The sequence below is a fragment of the Aethalodelphis obliquidens genome, unplaced genomic scaffold (assembly GCF_003676395.1).
Source record: "Aethalodelphis obliquidens isolate GAN/ISIS:26980383/991018 unplaced genomic scaffold, ASM367639v1 scaffold1, whole genome shotgun sequence".
Lineage (NCBI taxonomy): Eukaryota > Metazoa > Chordata > Mammalia > Artiodactyla > Delphinidae > Aethalodelphis > Aethalodelphis obliquidens.
In genome coordinates, this window is record NW_020837945.1 from 15,811,186 (window position 1) to 15,830,177 (window position 18,992).

The 18,992-nt window shown below is 36.8% G+C and overlaps 1 protein-coding gene across 4 annotated transcripts in view; it reads left to right on the forward strand.

Annotated features, from left to right (window-relative positions):
• Positions 1-9,332, forward strand: part of LTN1 (listerin E3 ubiquitin protein ligase 1) — a 65,822-nt gene extending 56,490 nt beyond the window's left edge. For 3 of the 4 annotated variants that reach the window (XM_027101784.1, XM_027101777.1, XM_027101793.1), the window contains 5 exons: positions 1,737-1,908; positions 2,765-2,985; positions 4,694-4,888; positions 6,161-6,328; positions 6,926-9,332. In XM_027101784.1, coding sequence (XP_026957585.1) covers positions 1,737-1,908; positions 2,765-2,985; positions 4,694-4,888; positions 6,161-6,328; positions 6,926-6,988 — 819 coding nt within the window. In that variant the 3' untranslated portion in view covers positions 6,989-9,332. Of the gene's footprint in view, positions 1-1,736; positions 1,909-2,764; positions 2,986-4,693; positions 4,889-6,160; positions 6,329-6,925 lie in introns of those variants that run through there. The other variant, XM_027101802.1, reaches the window with a different exon arrangement.
• Positions 9,333-18,992: the final 9,660 nt, after the last annotated feature.

The window sequence follows — 18,992 nt, forward strand, 5'->3', positions numbered from 1 at the left end:
TTTCATATGGCATATTGTTTTCAAGATTCATTCGTAGTATAGCATGTATCGGTATGGCATTACTTTTTATGCTTAAATAATATTGCGTTGTATGACTATACCACATTTTGTTTATCCAGTCATCCAGTGGGCATTTAGGTTGTTTCCACTTTTTGCCTATTGTGAATAAAGCTGCTGTGAGCATTTGTGCATAAATTTTTTTGGTGTACATATATTTCTCATTTCTCTTGCGTTGTATACCTAAGAGTGTGATTGCTGGGTAATAGACATGTGTTTTTAAAAGCCCAATGCTATATGTATTAAGTTTTTTAAGAAATTCTACTTTGCTTCCAACTTTTTATTTTGAAAAATATTCGGATTTACAGAGAAGGTGGACAGCAGACATCATGATGCTTTACCAAAAGTATTTAAACATATGTCTCCTAAGAACAAGACATGTTTCAACATAAATGTAATATAAATATTACACTCAAATTTGATTTCAATGCAGTAATATTATCTAATTTGTATTTAAATTTTCCCAGTTGTCAGATGTCCTTTATAGTTTTATTTCCTTCTATATTGAGGTTTCAATCAAGGGTCATGTTTGCATTTGTCTGTCATATTTCTTTAGCTTATAATTCCTCTACTTTTCTTTGGTGTCAGTCACCGGATCAGTTATTTTGTAGACTGTCTTCCAGTTTGGATTTGTCTGGCAGTTTCCTCAACATTAGATTCTGGTTGCTTTTCATCAAGAGTATTTACTGCACAGTGGTGATGTATTCTCAGTGCCTCACCTCAGGAGCACAGAATGTCATCTGTCCTTTTATTGGTGATGTTAAGTTTGGTTACTTGGTAAAGGTAGTGTCCTCCAGATTTCTTCATTGTAAAGGTTCTTTGATCATTTTTTTAAGAATCAGTTCCAAATACTATGGCTTGATCTTTGTATTTGACCATTCATAGTGTTCAGAAAATGGTATATTTGTACTATGAAGAAACATAGTGTAAGAAATAATTTTAAAACGGGTACAAATACCAAAGAGCTACAAGGTAAATGTTAATGAATGAAAACTACATTACTGAGGAACAAGTCTAAAGCACATGTCTCACATAGATACCTATAGTACACCCAACGGTGCCAAATTTTCCTGTTTTTTTAAAAAGAAACCAGAAAAAGAATCCATATTTTTTGTGAAATGTCCTGATTTATAAAACAACTAATGAGAAGACCCCAAGACATTTTGAAATACTAGTTTGTGCTGTCATAAAGGGATGCTGAAATGTTTGATATAGCATGAGGTCAGCCATAAAAATGGGATTCGTTTTAAGCAGAATTTTGAAAGATTAGGGATTATGTTGCGGAAGGAACTTGTGGAAGATTTGGGAGGAGAGTGAGCAAATCGTCTCTGGGGAATGGTGAATAGATTTTTCTCAGCTCAGAGACTCCAAGTGGATGTGAACTTATCAACAGGGAGACAGTTTGAGAAAGATGTTAGAGGCATATGTCTGATAATGAGGGGATAGTGAAAACTTCTGCTAGTTTATGAGAAGCAGGAGCAGTGCCTTCAAATGACACAACTGGAAAGTAAAACTGTGGCATATATTTTATAGGACTCTTCCATGTCATTCTCAGTGTTCAAATGAATTCATTTTTGTATTGTGTTCTTGTACAGTCTGTTACACGTTAGTTTGTTCATATCTACTGATTTTCTTCGTTTAATTGGGTTTCCTAACAAAAATTGTTTACTCTCCACCAGCTTCGAGCTCTGTATTCAATGTACCTTCGAAAAACAAAAAGCTTGAATAAATTGCTCTATCACCTGTTCAGGCTTATGCCAGAAAATCCGACCTTTGCAGAGACAGCTGTTGAGCTCTCCAATAAGGACCCTAAAACATTCTTTACAGAAGAACTCCAGTTGGGTATTAGAGGTCAGTATGATGTGTGTTTGTGTTCTTTCTTAGAGACTAGGTTCAGATCAGGTTATCCTGAGGGCATGGAGAATAATCCCAGATGTGTGTCCTGGCTATGAGAGTGTTGAAGTGCCAGATTTTCCGTATTTCTCTAAATAGGACATATAATTAGATTTTGTGCATAAGGTTGTTAAGAATTTAATTAATTTTTGAAGTTTACTTTGTTGAGACTATTATCTTTTACTAAGTAAACAAGTATTTGTTACGCAGTATGTTTTGTAGGCCTGTAAATAAATAGTCTTCAGTTGGGGAAACAAAGATAAGTAAAATTTATTTTTCACTCCGGGAGCTCACATTTTAGCTGAAGGAATAGACATGCATGCATCTAGCTGGGCCGCAGTGTTCTAAGTGATTTCCTGAGAATAGGAATTTTTTAAATGCCTTGGAGATCTGAGGATGGGACTTTGTCTTGTGAGTACTGAGGTGGGATTCTAGAACTTTTGCATAACACATCAGTGAGCTCTGGGAAAAGTAAAGGAGGCCAGACTCTTTTTCATAATTTATAAGAAAAAGAATCTTTATAATTCTTCCTCCTCTTTGAAGTGTTTGTGATCTTTCATGTGAAATAAAGAGTGCTATTTCTAAGCAGATTTTTCAGTGTCATTCAGGATTTTCATTATTTTTACAATTCTGATTGTTCATTTTGAATGTGTGAGAAAAAGCTAATACTCGAGTTCTGGTTTCTTTGGTATGTTTGTTTTATGAGCACTAGTGTTAAGGAATTGAAAATGATTTTCTAAGAAAATACTAATATTAGTCTCTTATTCTATGTAAGAAATATATGTTACTAACTAAGAATTTGTTTTTTCCTCAGATACCTCAACTCTTCCATACCATATTCCACATTTGGCTTGTTCAGTCTATCACATGACATTAAAAGACTTGCCCGCCATGGTTAGGCTGTGGTGGAATAGTAGTGAGAAGCGTGTTTTCAATATTGTAGATAGATTTACAAGCAAGTATGTTAGCAGTGTTCTTTCTTTTCAAGAAATATCTTCTGTGCAAACAAGTACACAGCTATTTAATGGCATGACGGTTAGTATTGTCTTGGATTTTTTCTAGAAAAGTTGTTTCAGTATTGGTTATGTCTATCAGTTGTAGTGAGTATCATCACAATTGTAACTCTTGGTTCAGAATTTACAGAAATTGTCCACTTTATTTTCGGATTATTGGATATCAGATCTCAAATTAATGCATAGGTTAAAATGATGTTATAATTTTATTTACCCCCACCAAATAGTTTTTGGACATTCATTAGTTAATTCAAAATATATATTGGAATGCTTACATATGCCAGGCACTGTGTGCCAGTCACCTGCAAAATGAACAGTTTAGAAGGGTCAGATTCCTGTCCTGTAATAACATACAGTCTAATAAAGGGAAAAGAGCGATACTGATAATGGTTTTTTTGCATTGGAAACTGGAAAGTGGCACATTAAGAGGAATAATGCTCTGCGGTCAGAGTGGGAAAAGTTCATCTGGCTGAGGGGATTAGGTGAGACTTTATGGAGGAATTTTATTTTGAGATAGGCAGGATTTTCTTATGAGGAAAAGCATTTAATATAGAGAAAACAGTATGGTAAAAGCAAAAAGCTTGAAGATGGGAATGTAATTTCTGTGATGGCCTAAGAAATGATGAATAGCCCAGTATTCATATGGAGTAGGATTCATGAAGGTAAATAGAGAACAAACTGCTTCTATGATAAATTGGGGACATACTGGGAAAGGCCTCAAGTAACAGTCTAAAATATTTGGGCCTATGTAGCCACTGAAATTTTTCTTTTCTTTTTTTTTTTTTTTTCCTTTGGCTGTGTCGCGTGACTTATGGACCTTAGTTCCCTAACCAGGGATTGAACCCGTGCCCTCAACAGTGAAAGTGTGGAGCCCTAACCACTGGACCACCAGGGAATTCTCTGAAATTTTTCTTTTGGGGCAGTGACACTGTCAGAGTTATAATCTGTGAAATTTCTGTGACTGAAGTCTTATAACATGGGCTGTTGGCATGGAGCTTGGGTTCAGGTGAATAGTTAGGGAGACTTGTAATGTGTAGACATTATGAGGAGGGCCCGGGGAAGGCAGTATCAGTGAGAATAGTCCTTAAAGGGGGAGGGATGTGAGAAATTTTGTGGTGATTTATCCAAACTTGCGACTAGTTAATATCTGGAATGTGGTAGAAGGAGAATTTTAAGAAGATGCTACGGTTTTTAGCGTGGAAATAGGAAAGCCAGAGGAATAAATCTTTAAAGGATGATAATTTGTGTTTTATGTTGAGTTTGCAATGCTAGTAAGAAAATCAAGATCAGGTATAAATATTCTGGCAGTTGCTGGTTGGCTCTAAAGCTCAGGAGAATTCTGTGGTAGAGAAAGACTTGAAAAACATCTAAATAGAAGTGATATTTGATACGTTAGCTTTGGAAAAGAAAGAATAATTAATAATAACCCATTCTGTTATTGGTCTATGCAAAAACTATTGATGTGACAAGCCTAATATACTAAAACATACTTTTTAATGAGTAGTGCATTTCTTTTTGAAACATCTTTGAATGTCATAACATCACTATAAAACATTTCAGGTATTTGAACCTATTTATTAAACATCTCATGTCAGATAAGTGAACACTGTTTACCTGTGTTTTGTTTGAATGAGGACTGGCTGCTAGCAGTCAACCTGTCAAGATGGTTTTTGAATGAAAGGGAAGAAAAGAAATTTGGCAAAAAAAATATTACCTTCCATGTGTTGCAGGTTAAAGCTCGAGCTACTACTCGAGAAGTCATGGCCACTTATACTATTGAAGATATAGTTATTGAACTTATAATACAGCTGCCTTCAAATTATCCATTGGGTTCAATAACAGTAGAAAGTGGGAAAAGAGTTGGAGTAGCTGTTCAGCAGTGGCGAAACTGGATGCTGCAGCTAAGCACTTACCTTACCCATCAAGTAAGTGTCTGTGTACACATTTGGCTTTCTAAACTAGAGAAAGATTGCTGATTTACTATTTGAAAGGGCAATAAAACAAGAATATATCTCTTCTGCTTAAGTAGAAATAGATACTGTATTTTGTTAGATAAACAGGTACATGCCTAAATGATTTGAATCTGCCAAGCTGGTGGGGGTTTTTTTGTTTTTTTCCCGCTGCTTTGGGTCTTCCTTGCTGCGCACGAGCTTTCTCTAGTTGCAGTGAGTGGGCGCTATTCTTTGTTGTGGTGCGCGGGCTTCTCATTGTGGTGGCTTCTCTTGTTTCGGAGCACGGGCTCTAGGTGCGTGGGCTTCAGTAGTTGCAGCACGTGGGCCCTAGAGCATGCAGGCTTCCATAGTTTGTGGCACATGGGCTCAGTATTTGTGGCACATGGGCTCAGTAGTTGTGGCACACGGGCTTAGCTGCTCTGCGGCATGTGGGATCTTCCCAGACCAGGGATCAAACCCATGTCCCCTGCATTGGCAGGTGGATTCTTAACCACTGTGCCACCAGGGAGGTCCCCTGCCAAGCTGTTTTAATTTTTCAGGCTCTACAGCTTTTTCTCTTCTGGTGTTTGAGAAGAATTGACTTCACTTCATTGACATTGTAGATGATACAGAACAATACATGGTATTAAAGTTTGAGAGGGAATCATTTTGTGAGACATGGGACAGATGAATGTCTTCTGAGCTACTTTACTTTAACATTTCAACTTTCCTTCTGTGGTTAGAGAAATCCCAGTACTTTCAAAGACCTTTGCCTTTTAAACAAATTGTAAGTGTCTAGTTTTGTTTGCACATTGTCATGTATCTCAGACATTCTACAGTAAAGAAAAATTATTTTAAAACAAGTATATTCACCAATATTGTAGAGCTGGAACAAATCAGCATTTGAGTAGGTGAGATAGTTAATTTCATCATTTTTAGTTAAAAGTTAGGAGAGCTGATCCAAATGATTTAATTATTTAAAAAGTTTCATCAAACAATAAGCTAAGACTATAAAACTTGAAAATTGGGGCAGGAGCCTTTCTTTCAAGTCTGCCTTTAATGTAGAAAAATTACATCTGGTTCCTAAAACCTGGGAGGTCATTTTAAAAATGAGTATTCTTAAAACTTAGAATCGTGAATATAGCCAAGCAGATTCTCTTCTCTCCAAATTATAATACAACTTTAAAATTTGTGAAACTGAATAAAAATAATACTGGTGGTCTTCAGTGTGTATTGACTTTATTTATCTATTTTTCTTGTTAACAGAATGGCAGTATTATGGAAGGCTTAGCATTATGGAAAAATAATGTAGACAAACGTTTTGAGGGTGTTGAAGATTGTATGATTTGTTTCTCAGTCATTCATGGTTTCAACTATTCTCTTCCCAAAAAAGCCTGTAGAACATGCAAGAAAAAGTTCCATTCAGCCTGCTTGGTAAGCTAAAGAGAAATTAACTTATTTATATCTTATATATAATATATATATATGATATCTAACCTTGGAAAACAGTAGATGTTAAACTCTTAATTGTGGTTAATGGGAGACATATTAAAAATGATTTTTCAAAATTTGTGAAAGATAGTTAGTAATTTACTGAGACTGGTGGCATCAAAGCCCTTTAATAAGTGGATGTTTCTAAAATAGCTCTCAGCACTCAAAAAATAGATGGTCTTGTAAGATCTACACCGTAAAGGAGACTGAAAATATTGGAACTGAGAGCCATCTGGCATCAGAGCTTTTTGCTCTTTTTAAACAGCGTATTGGAAAGAAAGCCACCCTATGTTCAGTTCCTTCACAGGAGGTCTTCCTCACACATCTTCGTGGTTGTGTGCATGAGCCTAGGTGGAAAGCGTCACAGTGTGGCCTTTGGAAGGAATACTGAGTTGTGTTGATTTTGGGGATGAGCGGAGGGGAGCAAACATTTCAGTATTCTCCCTTGTCTGTCTTTATCATTTGAAGGTAACTTTAGATGTGTATGTAAAATGGCAATTTTAAAAGTTTTTAACATTTAAATACACTTTTCTTTTTCAGTACAAATGGTTTACGTCTAGCAACAAATCCACTTGTCCTCTCTGTCGTGAGACCTTTTTCTGAGATTTTTTTCTTTTCCCCATTGGAATTGATCCCTGAAGTAAATCAAGCAAAGGCAGTGGATTTGGATTCATCTTGAAGTGTTGATGTGAGAAGGCCAGTGAGCATTCTTTCAAATAGGACCTTCTCTGGAAAATTATTTTGGTTAATGTAATGATCCTAAAATCAGGTTTACTTACCTTTAGATTGCTTTGTAAATGTTCGGAAACCTTTTCTTTTACATAAGAATATTACATACTGGAGAGAAAATATTTATATTAATAGTTTAATCTCTTTGTACATTTAAAAATAAACAGGGAAAACCCCTAAATTACAGAACTGGAATTTGTGAAAGCGTTCTACAACTGTATTATACTGATAAACCCATTCAGTTTGTTGATCTATGTTCTAGAACAGTCTGAGTGAGGTAAATGAATTGAGAGGGTTGATTTACATTTACAGATATTTTAAGACTTATTTATTAGTTATGACAACAAAATTAATTAGTATTCTGATATTTATAGATTATTTTAATGATAAAATGACATTAAGCTATTAATATAGCTTATCTTAAGCTATTTAAAGCATGCTCTGAAATCCTATATAAAAGAGTATAAACTGAACTTTAAGGTGCCTCCATTTGTAAAGGGTTATGAAATTCAGAAAATTAAATTCACAACACGGACCTTTTACTGTAGAAGAAGAATTTCCTTGTACTAGTGAAATTTGAATTGCAGACTTGTCAGTGAATTTATTACTCAGTTGGAATGAGTCTCCAGAGGGTGAGAATTTGAGAGAAACAGGAGTTAGATTATTTTATTCGTGAAGCAGAGTGGTAGTTATTCCTCTATCAAGAGCAAAGAAATAAATGAGTTATTTCTGAAACTTAAGTGGTGGAAAAAACAAAAAATATAAAAATGTAGTAGGAGCCTTTCAATTTTGTAAGCAAATTTTGCTATTCTTACGGGTCAAAGTTACACTAAATTAGAGAGTTGCGGGGAGGTGATTTTTTCTAGCCTTCCGAAGTACAAGTTAAGAATTTTAATACCAAGTAAAATTCAGTTTAACAGGCTGAAATGGGGTAGGTGAAAACCTGCCTTTTGCCACAGCACTATTGCCCTTAAAAATCGTGCCCAAAATATAAAAGTGTGGAAGTTTGGAACTTGGAATAATTTTATTGCAGTCTTCCATCATATGGGAAATATTAGCATCTTTACTAGCAAGGTTACTTGAAGAATCAGCTAATCATCTCTGTTGCAAATGTTTAATTGGCAAAAAGCAACTCATGTTAAATAAAATTACTGCTTACCATCAACTGGGTAAAATGGTTATTATTGAAATAGTATGAATGTGGTCAGAGTATCGTAGTGGAGAGTGAAGTATTACGTGTGAGTTAAAGATCTCGAGTTGTATTTGTAGATGCAGTGTCCGGCCCAGTTTTGTCTGTCTCCTAAATTTTTCTCTGTAGTATTTATTATCTTATAGTCTTGAGGCTCAAGGAGTCAGTAAGTGAAGTACAGATAGCAAAATGCTACTACCTCTTCTTAACCCCTTTCTTAAAATATTCTCTCTTTTTCTGTGTCTCTCTCTGACATGGTAAACCCAAAGGATTGTGTTACTCCTCTGTGAAAATTACACACTTTTCCTTTAAAAATTGTTTTATAGTAAGACTTTGTTTATAACTTTTCCAGGATTGGTGCATCTTGATTTCTGACCCAAACCCCAAGTAGAAAAGAAAAGGGAATAATGGAGCATTGTTTTTCCACATTATTATTTAGGGCATCAGGTTCTTGGTGAAACAGTATAATTAAGTGGGATACCTACTCTTCATACTTAGGACTCTTAGTACATTTCTTTGAGACTTGTAAATATAAATGTAAAGCTTGTTATTGTTTATATGCTAAAGAAAAAGCTTTCCAAAATAAGACTGAAATTCAGAATATCACATTAATTAAAGTTTATTTATATATCTTTAACTCGAGAGCATCCCTTAAAATTCTAGCATAAGGACATTTTAAAATTGCATGAGATTCAAAGCTCATTAGGAAAATTATTAATTTAAAACCCTAATGTAAATTGCAAATTTTAGAATTTATTTTTAACTCATATTTATCACATGCTGTAATGTATGTACATAAGTTCTGTGGCTTAAAATAATTAATATTATTACTTGACAAGTTTTTGTGGTGTGAATACTTAATGTTATTATTTGACTGTTATACCATATGTGCCCATTAAAATTCTTTTTAATTGCAAAATACTTCAAATATACATAATAATAATAATATAAATGCCCTTGTACTCTTCATAAACTATTTTGCCATATATGCTTCTGATTTTTAAAGAAATAAAATGTTACTCTTTTGTACTCTTCCCTGAGGCCATCTCCTCCTTCCCTCCATAGAGCTAACCCACTATTCTGAAGTTGGTGTGACTCCTTTCTACTTAAGATTTTATACTTTACAATGTGTTTACATCCATAAATAATATATAGCAGCTTTTTAAAAGTTTATGATAGCCTATCACAAGTGCTCTTTTGTAATTTGCTTTCTCATTCAACATAACTGCTGTTTAGTATCATTATATCAGTTTGCTTACCATTTCCCTCACTAATGGTCATGTCAATTGTTACTGTTTGCCATTTTGAACCGTGCTGCAAGTGTACATTCTTGATAATATTTTCTCATGCAAATGAAATGTGCTAGATATTCTGGACATATGCACCCACATGGAATTTAAGGTGGTAGATACTCTATGATTTTAGATGTATGCTCTGTGACTTTAGATGTTGTCAAGTTGCTCTCCAAAGTGGTGTGCAAGTTTGCACTCCCAGTGGTAGTGTAAGAGAATTCTGGTTTTCCTAAGTCATCACTAAAACACTTAGTCTCACCACTTTTTTTTTTTTTTTTTTTTGTGGTATGCGGGCCTCTCACTGTTGCGGCCTCTCCCGCCGCGGAGCACAGGCTCCGGACGCGCAGGCCCATCGGTCATGGCTCACGGGCCCAGCCGGGCCCAGCCAGGGCCAGCCGCTCCGCGGCACGTGGGATCCTCCCGGACCGGGGCACGAACCCGCGTCCCCTGCATTGGCAGGCGGACTCCCAACCACTGCGCCACCAGGGAAGCCCTCACCACTTTTGAAGTTTTCCAGTCAGAGATGTGAGATAGTAGCTGTTTGTTTTAGTTTATATTTCCCTGGCTACCATGAATCTTAGCTTTATTCCATATATTTATTGGTCATTATTTTGTGAATATATTATCTATGTGCCTATTTTTCTCATGGATTTTATATATTATTATTTTGATCCTAATGCTGTATCTCTTACAGGGATTCTTCAAGTAGGTGCCTTGACTTTAACATGGTCTGTAGCTGTCTTTAATTATACAGAATTTTTCAGTTAAATTGATCATTCTTTTCCTTTACGCTTGAGCTTTTTCTGTGTTAGGTTTAAAAAATTGGTTCCTTCCCTGAGGCTTAAAAAAATTCTTTTATACATATTTTGTTCTAAAAGTTATGAATTTCGAAATATACCGAATTCACCTGAAACTAAATTTTGTGACTGTTGTAAGGTAGAAGTCCTGCCCCATATTGATAGCCAGTTTTCATAATATTATTTGTTAAATAGTCCACCCATTGCCCATTGACTCTGTAGTGCCTCCTCTCTTATATTACCGAATCTTGTATGTGTATTGGTTTCTGGCCTCTGTATTCTATTCCATTGGTCTATTTATCTGTGTTAATTCTACACAAATTTTTTTTAATTTAAAAAACTGCTTTATAATTAATCTTGAAGAGTAGGCGAGTAGTCTTTTACTCTTCCTCTCCTTTAAGACTTTTCTTGGATAGTCATATCCTCTGCATCCAAGAACTCCCTTTCCTTCTGCTTGTTTCCTATCATGGCCAATTTGTCCTTACTACAATGAGTTGTCTTATGGAAGATTTTGGCAGGTGTCCATCCTAGGTTTTATCTGGTGGAACTTAGGAGGCTCTTTGGGCTTCACCAGATTTTATACTTTAGGTTTTAAAGTCCAGTTATTCTGTTTGCTTGTTTGGTTTTCAAAAGTAGAGGCCAAAATTTTGTGTATTTATGGTGGAATCCTTGAACCTCTCCATGAATTTTTCTTTCTGTTTTGTAAAAGTTCCTTGCAAAAAGGACTTTGGACTGAGCAGAGTGTTTGGCATGTGGGTCAGCTATTTCCAATTAAAGTCTTTTTTTTTTTAATCTGTGGTTTTCTTTTTAAGGACAGCAAGTTCTTTGTGTAGCACCAAGGCATCAAATAATTTGTATATTTGTTGTCCAGATTTTATAGGGGTACCTGAGGAGGTTAAGAAACTTCAGTTTCCATGGCATTCCAAATTGATGTGCTATTTCAAAAAAGTAGCTACAGTATATCGATTTACTCTTTTATTTTTAGTAATGTGATGTACCCTATAGAAGACCATAAGTTGGACCACTTGAGCCTATCTGGTTAAGTCCTGGATACTATTATATAGCCAGATAACATTCATTCTTTAAGATAAGACCCATTAACGATCGACATCTGTAGGAACTTAGTAGTGGAGTATTCAAAATTTCTGTTCTGGGCACGGACTTCTTGAACTGCAGAATCATAATCGTGGGAATCTCTTTTATCAGCTAAAGTTAAGAGAGTTTCTGGATTTGAGAAGGCATACAGTTCTGGTGTACAGTTGATAAAATGAGGAGAGGGCTTCCCTGGCGGCGCAGTGGTTGAGAGTCCGCCTGCCGATGCGGGAGACACGAGTTCGTGCCCCCGGTCCGGGAAGATCCCACATGCCGCGGAGCGGCTGGGCCCGTGAGCCATGGCCGCGCTGAGCCAGCGCGTCCAGAGCCTGTGCTCCGCAACGGGAGAGGCCACAACAGTGAGAGGCCAGCGTACCGCAAAAAAAAAAAAAAAGAGAGAGAAAGTGAAAATATACATTATATAGTATCATCAGATTTACTTTTGCATATTGATCTTTTACCCTGCAACCTTGCTGAATTTGTTTACTAGTTCTAATAGTGTGTGTGTATTCCTTAGAATTTTCTATATATAAGATCTTGTCATTGGCCGTAGAGACAGTTTTATTTCTTTTCCATTCTGGATGCCTTATTAGGCATCTGGCTAGAAACTCCAGTGTTGAATAGAAGTAGTGAGAGCAGATATCTTTTTTTTGTTCCTGATCTTAGGGGGTAAGCTTTCAGTCTTTCAGCATTGTGATGTTAGCTGTTATTGATAAAGTCAGATTTAAAGGTGAACTAAGTACAAATTCTGAAGATACTTCAACTAATTACTCTAGGCTGCAGTTTCTCAGTGCAAGAGAAAGTAAGCTATTGTATCAAAGGATAGGCTGTAAGAGGCAACAAATTTTTGATGTATGTGATGCTGTTGAAAAACCATTAAAGCAGAGTTTCTCAACCTCACTACTGTTGGCATTTTGAGCTGCAAAATTCTTTGTTCTGGGGACTGTCCTGTGCATTGTAGGATGTTTAGCAGCATCCCTGGCCTCTGTTTACTAGATGCCAGTGCAGTATCCCAGTTATGAGAACCAAAGATGTCCAAACATTGCTAAATGTCACCTAGGTGATAAAATTGTCCCCAGTTGGCAACACTTACCTTAGAGCATGGACTAATCAGGCACCATTCAATAGAAATATAGTGTGAGCCACATATGGTATTTTAAGTTTTGCTAGTAGCCAAAAATGTAAGAATAGGTGAAATTTTAATAACACAATTTGTTTAACTTGGTATCCAAAATACTATTTCAACATATAATCAACTAAAAAGTTTAGATATTTTACATTCTTTTTTCATATTAAGTTTTTGAAATCCAGTGTACTTTAAATTTATAGCATTTCAATTTAGATAGGAAATTTTCATCAGAAATACTTTATCTGTATTTAGATGTCAGGAAATTTACTGTTAAAAAAGTAAATTCATATACCCAAGTTTTCTCCAAACACACTTAACAGTTTTCCAATAACTGGATCTATTTTGAAATTTTAATTAATAAAAATTAAATAAAAATCTGAAATTTAGTTCCTTAGTCACACTTACCACATTTCAAGTGATCATTAGCCACATGTGGCTAGTGGCTATTGTATTGGACAGTGCAGGCCTAAACTTACATGTACATAAAAAAAGAAAGGTTCTTGATAATCTAAGAAGAATCACTCTGGACTCAAACTCAGCTACAAATACTTTTACTTATGTCTTGAGAGCCTTTTGCCCGTAAAATTCTGGGATCATAGCTTATCCTTTGGTTAATTTTTGAATCACACATAGTGTAGTCATATGTCAAAATCAGCTATACTTTGGTCACATGTAGCATTTTCCAGAATTTTAAAAAATAATTCTGCAGTAAATTTTAACTGGCAGTTCCGTTTATTAAATGGTTGTACCATGAGGAAAGTACTATATTCTGATAATGGTCCTGAAATAATAGTTATAGATTATTGGACATTTCCATTATTTGAGTGGTTTTAGTACTCTGATGGGTCTGATGTATTATGGTAATAGAATTATTAGTAGGTAAAGTTAGTAGTAGGTAAGTTACCCATATCAGTATATTGTTGTCCATCTGTATTTATAGATCTTCCTCCTTAGGGGTCTAGAAGAAGGTCGGGGAATTGTTAAGTGCTAGTAATGTTACTGGAGTAACATTACTAGAGAGGTTTTGGATAGTTGTCCTGTTTCTTAGCCATGACTGTACATTAATTCTTTTCCTAGCCTTTCTGCTTATGGTATTCCTAACCACAGCTGCCCATTTCTCATAGAACAGAGAACGTTTTGGCCTTATTTTTGTTTTGATTATCAGTTGCTTTATCTTGAAGGTCAGAAGTTTGTTTTGATTTCTAGATTTTTGAAATGTTTAACGACAGTGTTGGAGATCATCTAAATTGGCATTTCTGAGCAAACCCATGCCTTCGGCAGTGAAAGCCCTGCGTCCTAACCACTGGACTGCCAGGGAATTTCTTTTTCAGACAGAAAAATTCAAGAAATGACCTTGAAAGGGTAAGCAAACAGGAAATGCACTACTAAGGCCATTTCAGATGCCTTTCCCTTAGGAAAAGTCTTAACAACTCAACGGCAACAACAAAAATTCAAAACTATGAACAAATAGACTTGTCCTTTTTTTTTTTTTTTTTTTGAAAATGAAAAAAAAGAAAAAAAAAGGACAAGCCTGTCTGTCTTTACATTAGCTTTTTAGGATACTCCAGAATATTGTTTGAAATTTTTTCTGGGTTTGTTTTGGAGTCTGCTACTTATTCATCTTTTTTGTTTGTTCATAGTTTTGAAATTTTGTTGTTGCTGTTGAGTTGTTAAGACTTTTCCTAAGGGAAAGGCATCTGAAATGGCCTTGGTAGTGCATTTCCTGTTTGCTTACCCTTTCAAGGTCATTTCTTGAATTATGAAGAGCTGAGTTATTTAAACCATCACCTAATTTTTTGTGTTTTTTTGTTGTCATTGTTTTTGCTGCTTTTAAGCTTTTTACCCTCATCTGAGGGGCTGACAATTAAGTGAACTGGTTGGTACAAACCTGGTAGTCCAGGACAATAAATATCAAACAAAATTCTGGGGCTTCCCTGGTGGCGCAGTGGTTGAGAATCTGCCTGCCAATGCAGGGGACACGGGTTTGAGCCCTGGTCTGGGAAGATCCCACATGCCGCGGAGCAACTAGGCCCGTGAGCCACAACTACTGAGCCTGCGTGTCTGGAGCCTGTGCTCCGCAAGAAGAGAGGCCGCGATAGTGAGAGGCCCGCGCACCGCAATGAAGAGTGGCCCCTGCTTGCCGCAACTAGAGAAAGCCCTCGCACAGAAACGAAGACCCAACACAGCCAAAAATAAATTAATTAAAAAAAAAATACGGGAGTCCATGTATTTAAAAAAAAAATTCTGAATTCTGCATAAATTTGTCTTCCTAAGGGTAAGAAAATTCTTGATTAAAGCTGTCAACTTGACTCTAGATCAAGGTTCAAATATCAGTTTGTTTAGATCTGCATTCTGGTCTAATAGTTTTGAAGGAATATATATAATGTAAATGATCTGTGTTAAGAAAACCTTTGAGGAAAGGATTACTTGTTTGGGAGGTAAAAGAAGGTGCAGAAGGATAGAAGGGGTTTTAGTGGATGGTAAAGCTACAGCTGGGTAGAGAGAAAGGTGCAAGCAGGATGGGTTTAGAAGGTTTGAATGGGAACAAACTGGTATTTCTTTCACAGAGGCTTTCTAAGAGTCATTGTTTCATTTTGAGGCCACAGCATACCAATCAAAAGTTGACTGTTGAATGCTTTAGGCTTTTTTCCCCCTAATTTCTCTAGAGCTCCTTTGAAATGTATTAATTTTGATATATCAGAAGTTCCCTATAATGGCTATTGTAATTCTAAGACATTTTTAGCAAAAAAATTTGCTTTTATCAAGTTAAGCACAAGAGTTAGGATTATAGTGAAAATTGTGCCAGGAGGAGGTTGTGTCTTTGACACAGACAAATCAGTGACAAACAAGAAAAAGGAACTATGTTCGTCGAGTGTGTTTGTTAATGATAGATGAGGTTCTTCAAGGAAGCAGAGGATAGGAAGGAGCCAAGTGATCAGTGACCCCAACAACTGATCCTGAAATATGGACTAAACAAAGTGAACTTCTTTCACAAATTGCCAGGTCTTGGGAGAACTCTTAAGAGGATCTCACAGGGGACCCAAAGCAAAGTTTGACCCATCATTTTAACAGCCAGTTTTCATCAGTCTAATGAATCATTAGTCTTTAGGGCCAACTTGTGTTGATTTGGAGACTTAGTTTATGCCTCCATCTGTTCCCTATGAAGTCCTTCCTTATATGTTCAACAGACACAAGACAGTAAGGGACAAAATAAGAAAACATACGACAAGAATTTGTATAAATAGATGAACAGGAAAGTGAAAGCAAACCAAGTAGTGGGTTTGATTATCATAAAGACGGAACTAAGTGTACTAAGTAACTTTATATGAAGATCTATTTGTTTAGAATTCTTAGATAAAATAAATTCAGCAATTAGAGCTCAGTGAACCCTAGTCAAAGTTCAGATTGTTTTTGAGAAACTCACCTGGCAACAGATGTGAGGACTATTGGAGTTTGGGACTCAAGAGGCCGCTGATCTTTCCTGTTGGTCCAGGGGTCCACTGGGATACTGCCAAGTGAGGTATTATAAATAATCTTGATGTGAGAATTGTCCAAGGAAGAGATCAAGATTACTACTTGATATCTGAAACAAAGCCTATATTAAGAAAGGGAGAGTTATGCTGGTTTGGCCCGTCATTTTGAGTAAATCCAATTGCTAATTTTACATAAGGTTTTTGACTCGGGTATTGTTCTGGTGTTGTGTTGGTTACAGAGGTGGAGTGGGTTGACGTCACTCTTACAGTCATGGTTATTCTGGCCAGCTGGCTTTCAGAAGATTTAGTGATAAGTTTATTGTTGACTGGTTGACCTTCAAAAGTGTGAGACTGTCACTGAATGATTGGCTTGCAGAGGCAAGGTTGCTGAATCGAGTTATTGTTGATTACATAGATTTTGAATTGGTTCTAATTTACTTGTTACTGGCTGTAGAACAGTCTGTTATCAAGACTGGAGAGAGAGGCTTTTTTATTCTTAACAGGTTTGTTGGTTGTATAGTTACTTTTTAAATTAAGTGAAATCCACATAACATAAAATTAACCACTTTATTTTAGTGTTTTAAAGTTTAGTTTTCATTTTTGGCTGCGCCATGCGGCTTGTGGGATCTTAGCGTCCCAACCAGGGTTTGAACCCAGCCCCTCAGCAGTGAGAGCGTGGAGTTCTAACTACTGGACTGCCAGGGAATTCCCAAAATTAACCATTTTTAAGTGGACAGTGGGAATTCCCTGGCAGTCCAGTGGTTCGGATGCAGCGCTTTCAGTGCTGTGGGCCTGGGTTTGATCCCTGGTCAGGGAACTAAGATCCTGCAGGCCTTGGGGCATAGCCAAAAAATAAAAAAATAAAATAAAGTGGACAGTTCAGCAGCACTTAGTACATTAAACAGTTACTTCCCAACCTCCCACCCTATCCCTAGTAACCACCAACCTGCTTTCTGTCTCTATGGATTTACCTTTTCTGGACATTTCATACAAATGGAATTGTATAACATGTGACCTGTTATGCCTGTCTTCTTTCACTTAGCATGTTTTTGAGGTTCCTCCACATTGTAGCATGTATCAGTACTTCATTCCTTTTTTATGGCTGAAAAACATTCCATAGCATGTATATACCACAATTGGCTTGTTATTCTTTTGTTGATAGACGTTTGGGTTGTTTTCACTTTTTCACTATTGTGAATAGTACTTCTTTGGACGTTCGTGTACAATTATTTTTATGAGTACTTGTCTTCAATTATTTTGGGTGTATACATAGAAGTAGAATTGCCGGTGATTCTGTGTTTAACTTTCTAAGGAAACACCAAACTTTTCCACAGCAGCTGCCACGTTTTACATTCCCACTCAGCCAGGTATGAGGGTTCCAGTTTCTTTACAGTCTCTCCCACACTTGTTATTTTGCATTTTTAAAAATTATATATAGCCATCCTAGTGGATATGTAATATTATTTCATTGTATTTTTTTTTTTGCAGTATGCGGGACTCTCACTGTTGTGGCCTCTCCCGTTGCGGAGCACAGGCTCCGGACGCGGAGGCTCAGTGGCCATGGCTCATGGGCCCAGCCATTCCGCGGCATGTGGGATCTTCCCGGCCCGGGGCATGAACCCGTGTCCCCTGCATTGGCAGGCGGACTCTCAACCACTGTGCCACCAGGGAATCCCTCATTGTGGTTTTGATTTGAATTTCCCTAATGACTAATGATGTTGAGCATCTGTCTATTCATATACTTGTTGATTGTATATCTTCTTTGGAGAAATATCTATTCAAATCCTTTCCTCATTTTTAAATCAGGGTAAAGTTTTGTTTTTGTTGGTACTGAGTTGTTAAGACTTTTTAATATATTCTGGATACGAGACCAAGATCTAGCTTAGAAGGATGTTAATATTCTTTAATTTTGGGAGAAGTCCTTGAGAATTCAGTATTGATCAGGTTTGGCTCTGAGTGACAAAAAATTCAAAGTAAATATGGTTTACACAAGAAAGAAATTGATCTCTTTTGTAAATGCAGTCTAGACATAAGCAGTTCGGGGACCTAGGTTTCTTATGTATGTATATGGACCTTGGCTTCTTATGTCTATATATGGACCTAGGTTTCTTATGTATGAATATAGACCTAGGATTCTTATGTTGTTGCTCCACTATTCTCAATATGTGACTCCACTTCATGGTCCAAGGTGACTGCTCAAGCACCAGCCATTTTGGGTACTTTACACTCAGCACAAAGGAAGAAAGATGAAGAGGAGCATGCTCCCTTGCCTTAGGGACTGTCCTCATAAGTCGCACACAACACTTCTATTTATTTCTCATTGGAAAGAATTTGTTCTTATGTTCACCACTAGCTGCAAGAGAAGCTGGAAAATATAATCTTTATTCCAAGCAGCCACATATCCAGCTAAAAATCAAGAGTTCTATTGTTGAGGAAGATGGGGAGAACAGATATGGGAGGACAACTAACAGTGTCTCTTGCAGCTCCTCTGGTATTTGTGTAAGCACTGTTGTTGCATATGCCATTAAAATGTACAATCTTGGGCTTCCCTGGTGACACAGTGGTTGAGAGTCTGCCTGCCGATGCAGGGGACACGGGTTCATGACCTGGTCCGCGAAGGTCCCACATGCCGCGGAGCGGCTGGGCCTGTGAGCCGTGGCCGCTGAGCCTGCGCGTCCGGAGCCTGTGCTCCGCAACGGGTGAGGCCACAATGGTGAGGGGCCCGTGTACCACACACACACAAAAAAAAAGTACAATCTTTTCTATCCAATTTAAGTCTTTGTTTTTTAATTGTAATATTTAGCTCATTTACATAATACAGTTGTGGATATATTTTATAATTAGTTTTCTGGTTGTCTCGTCTCTTGTTCCTTTGTCTCTCTTTTTCTGCCTTTTGGTTTAATGAA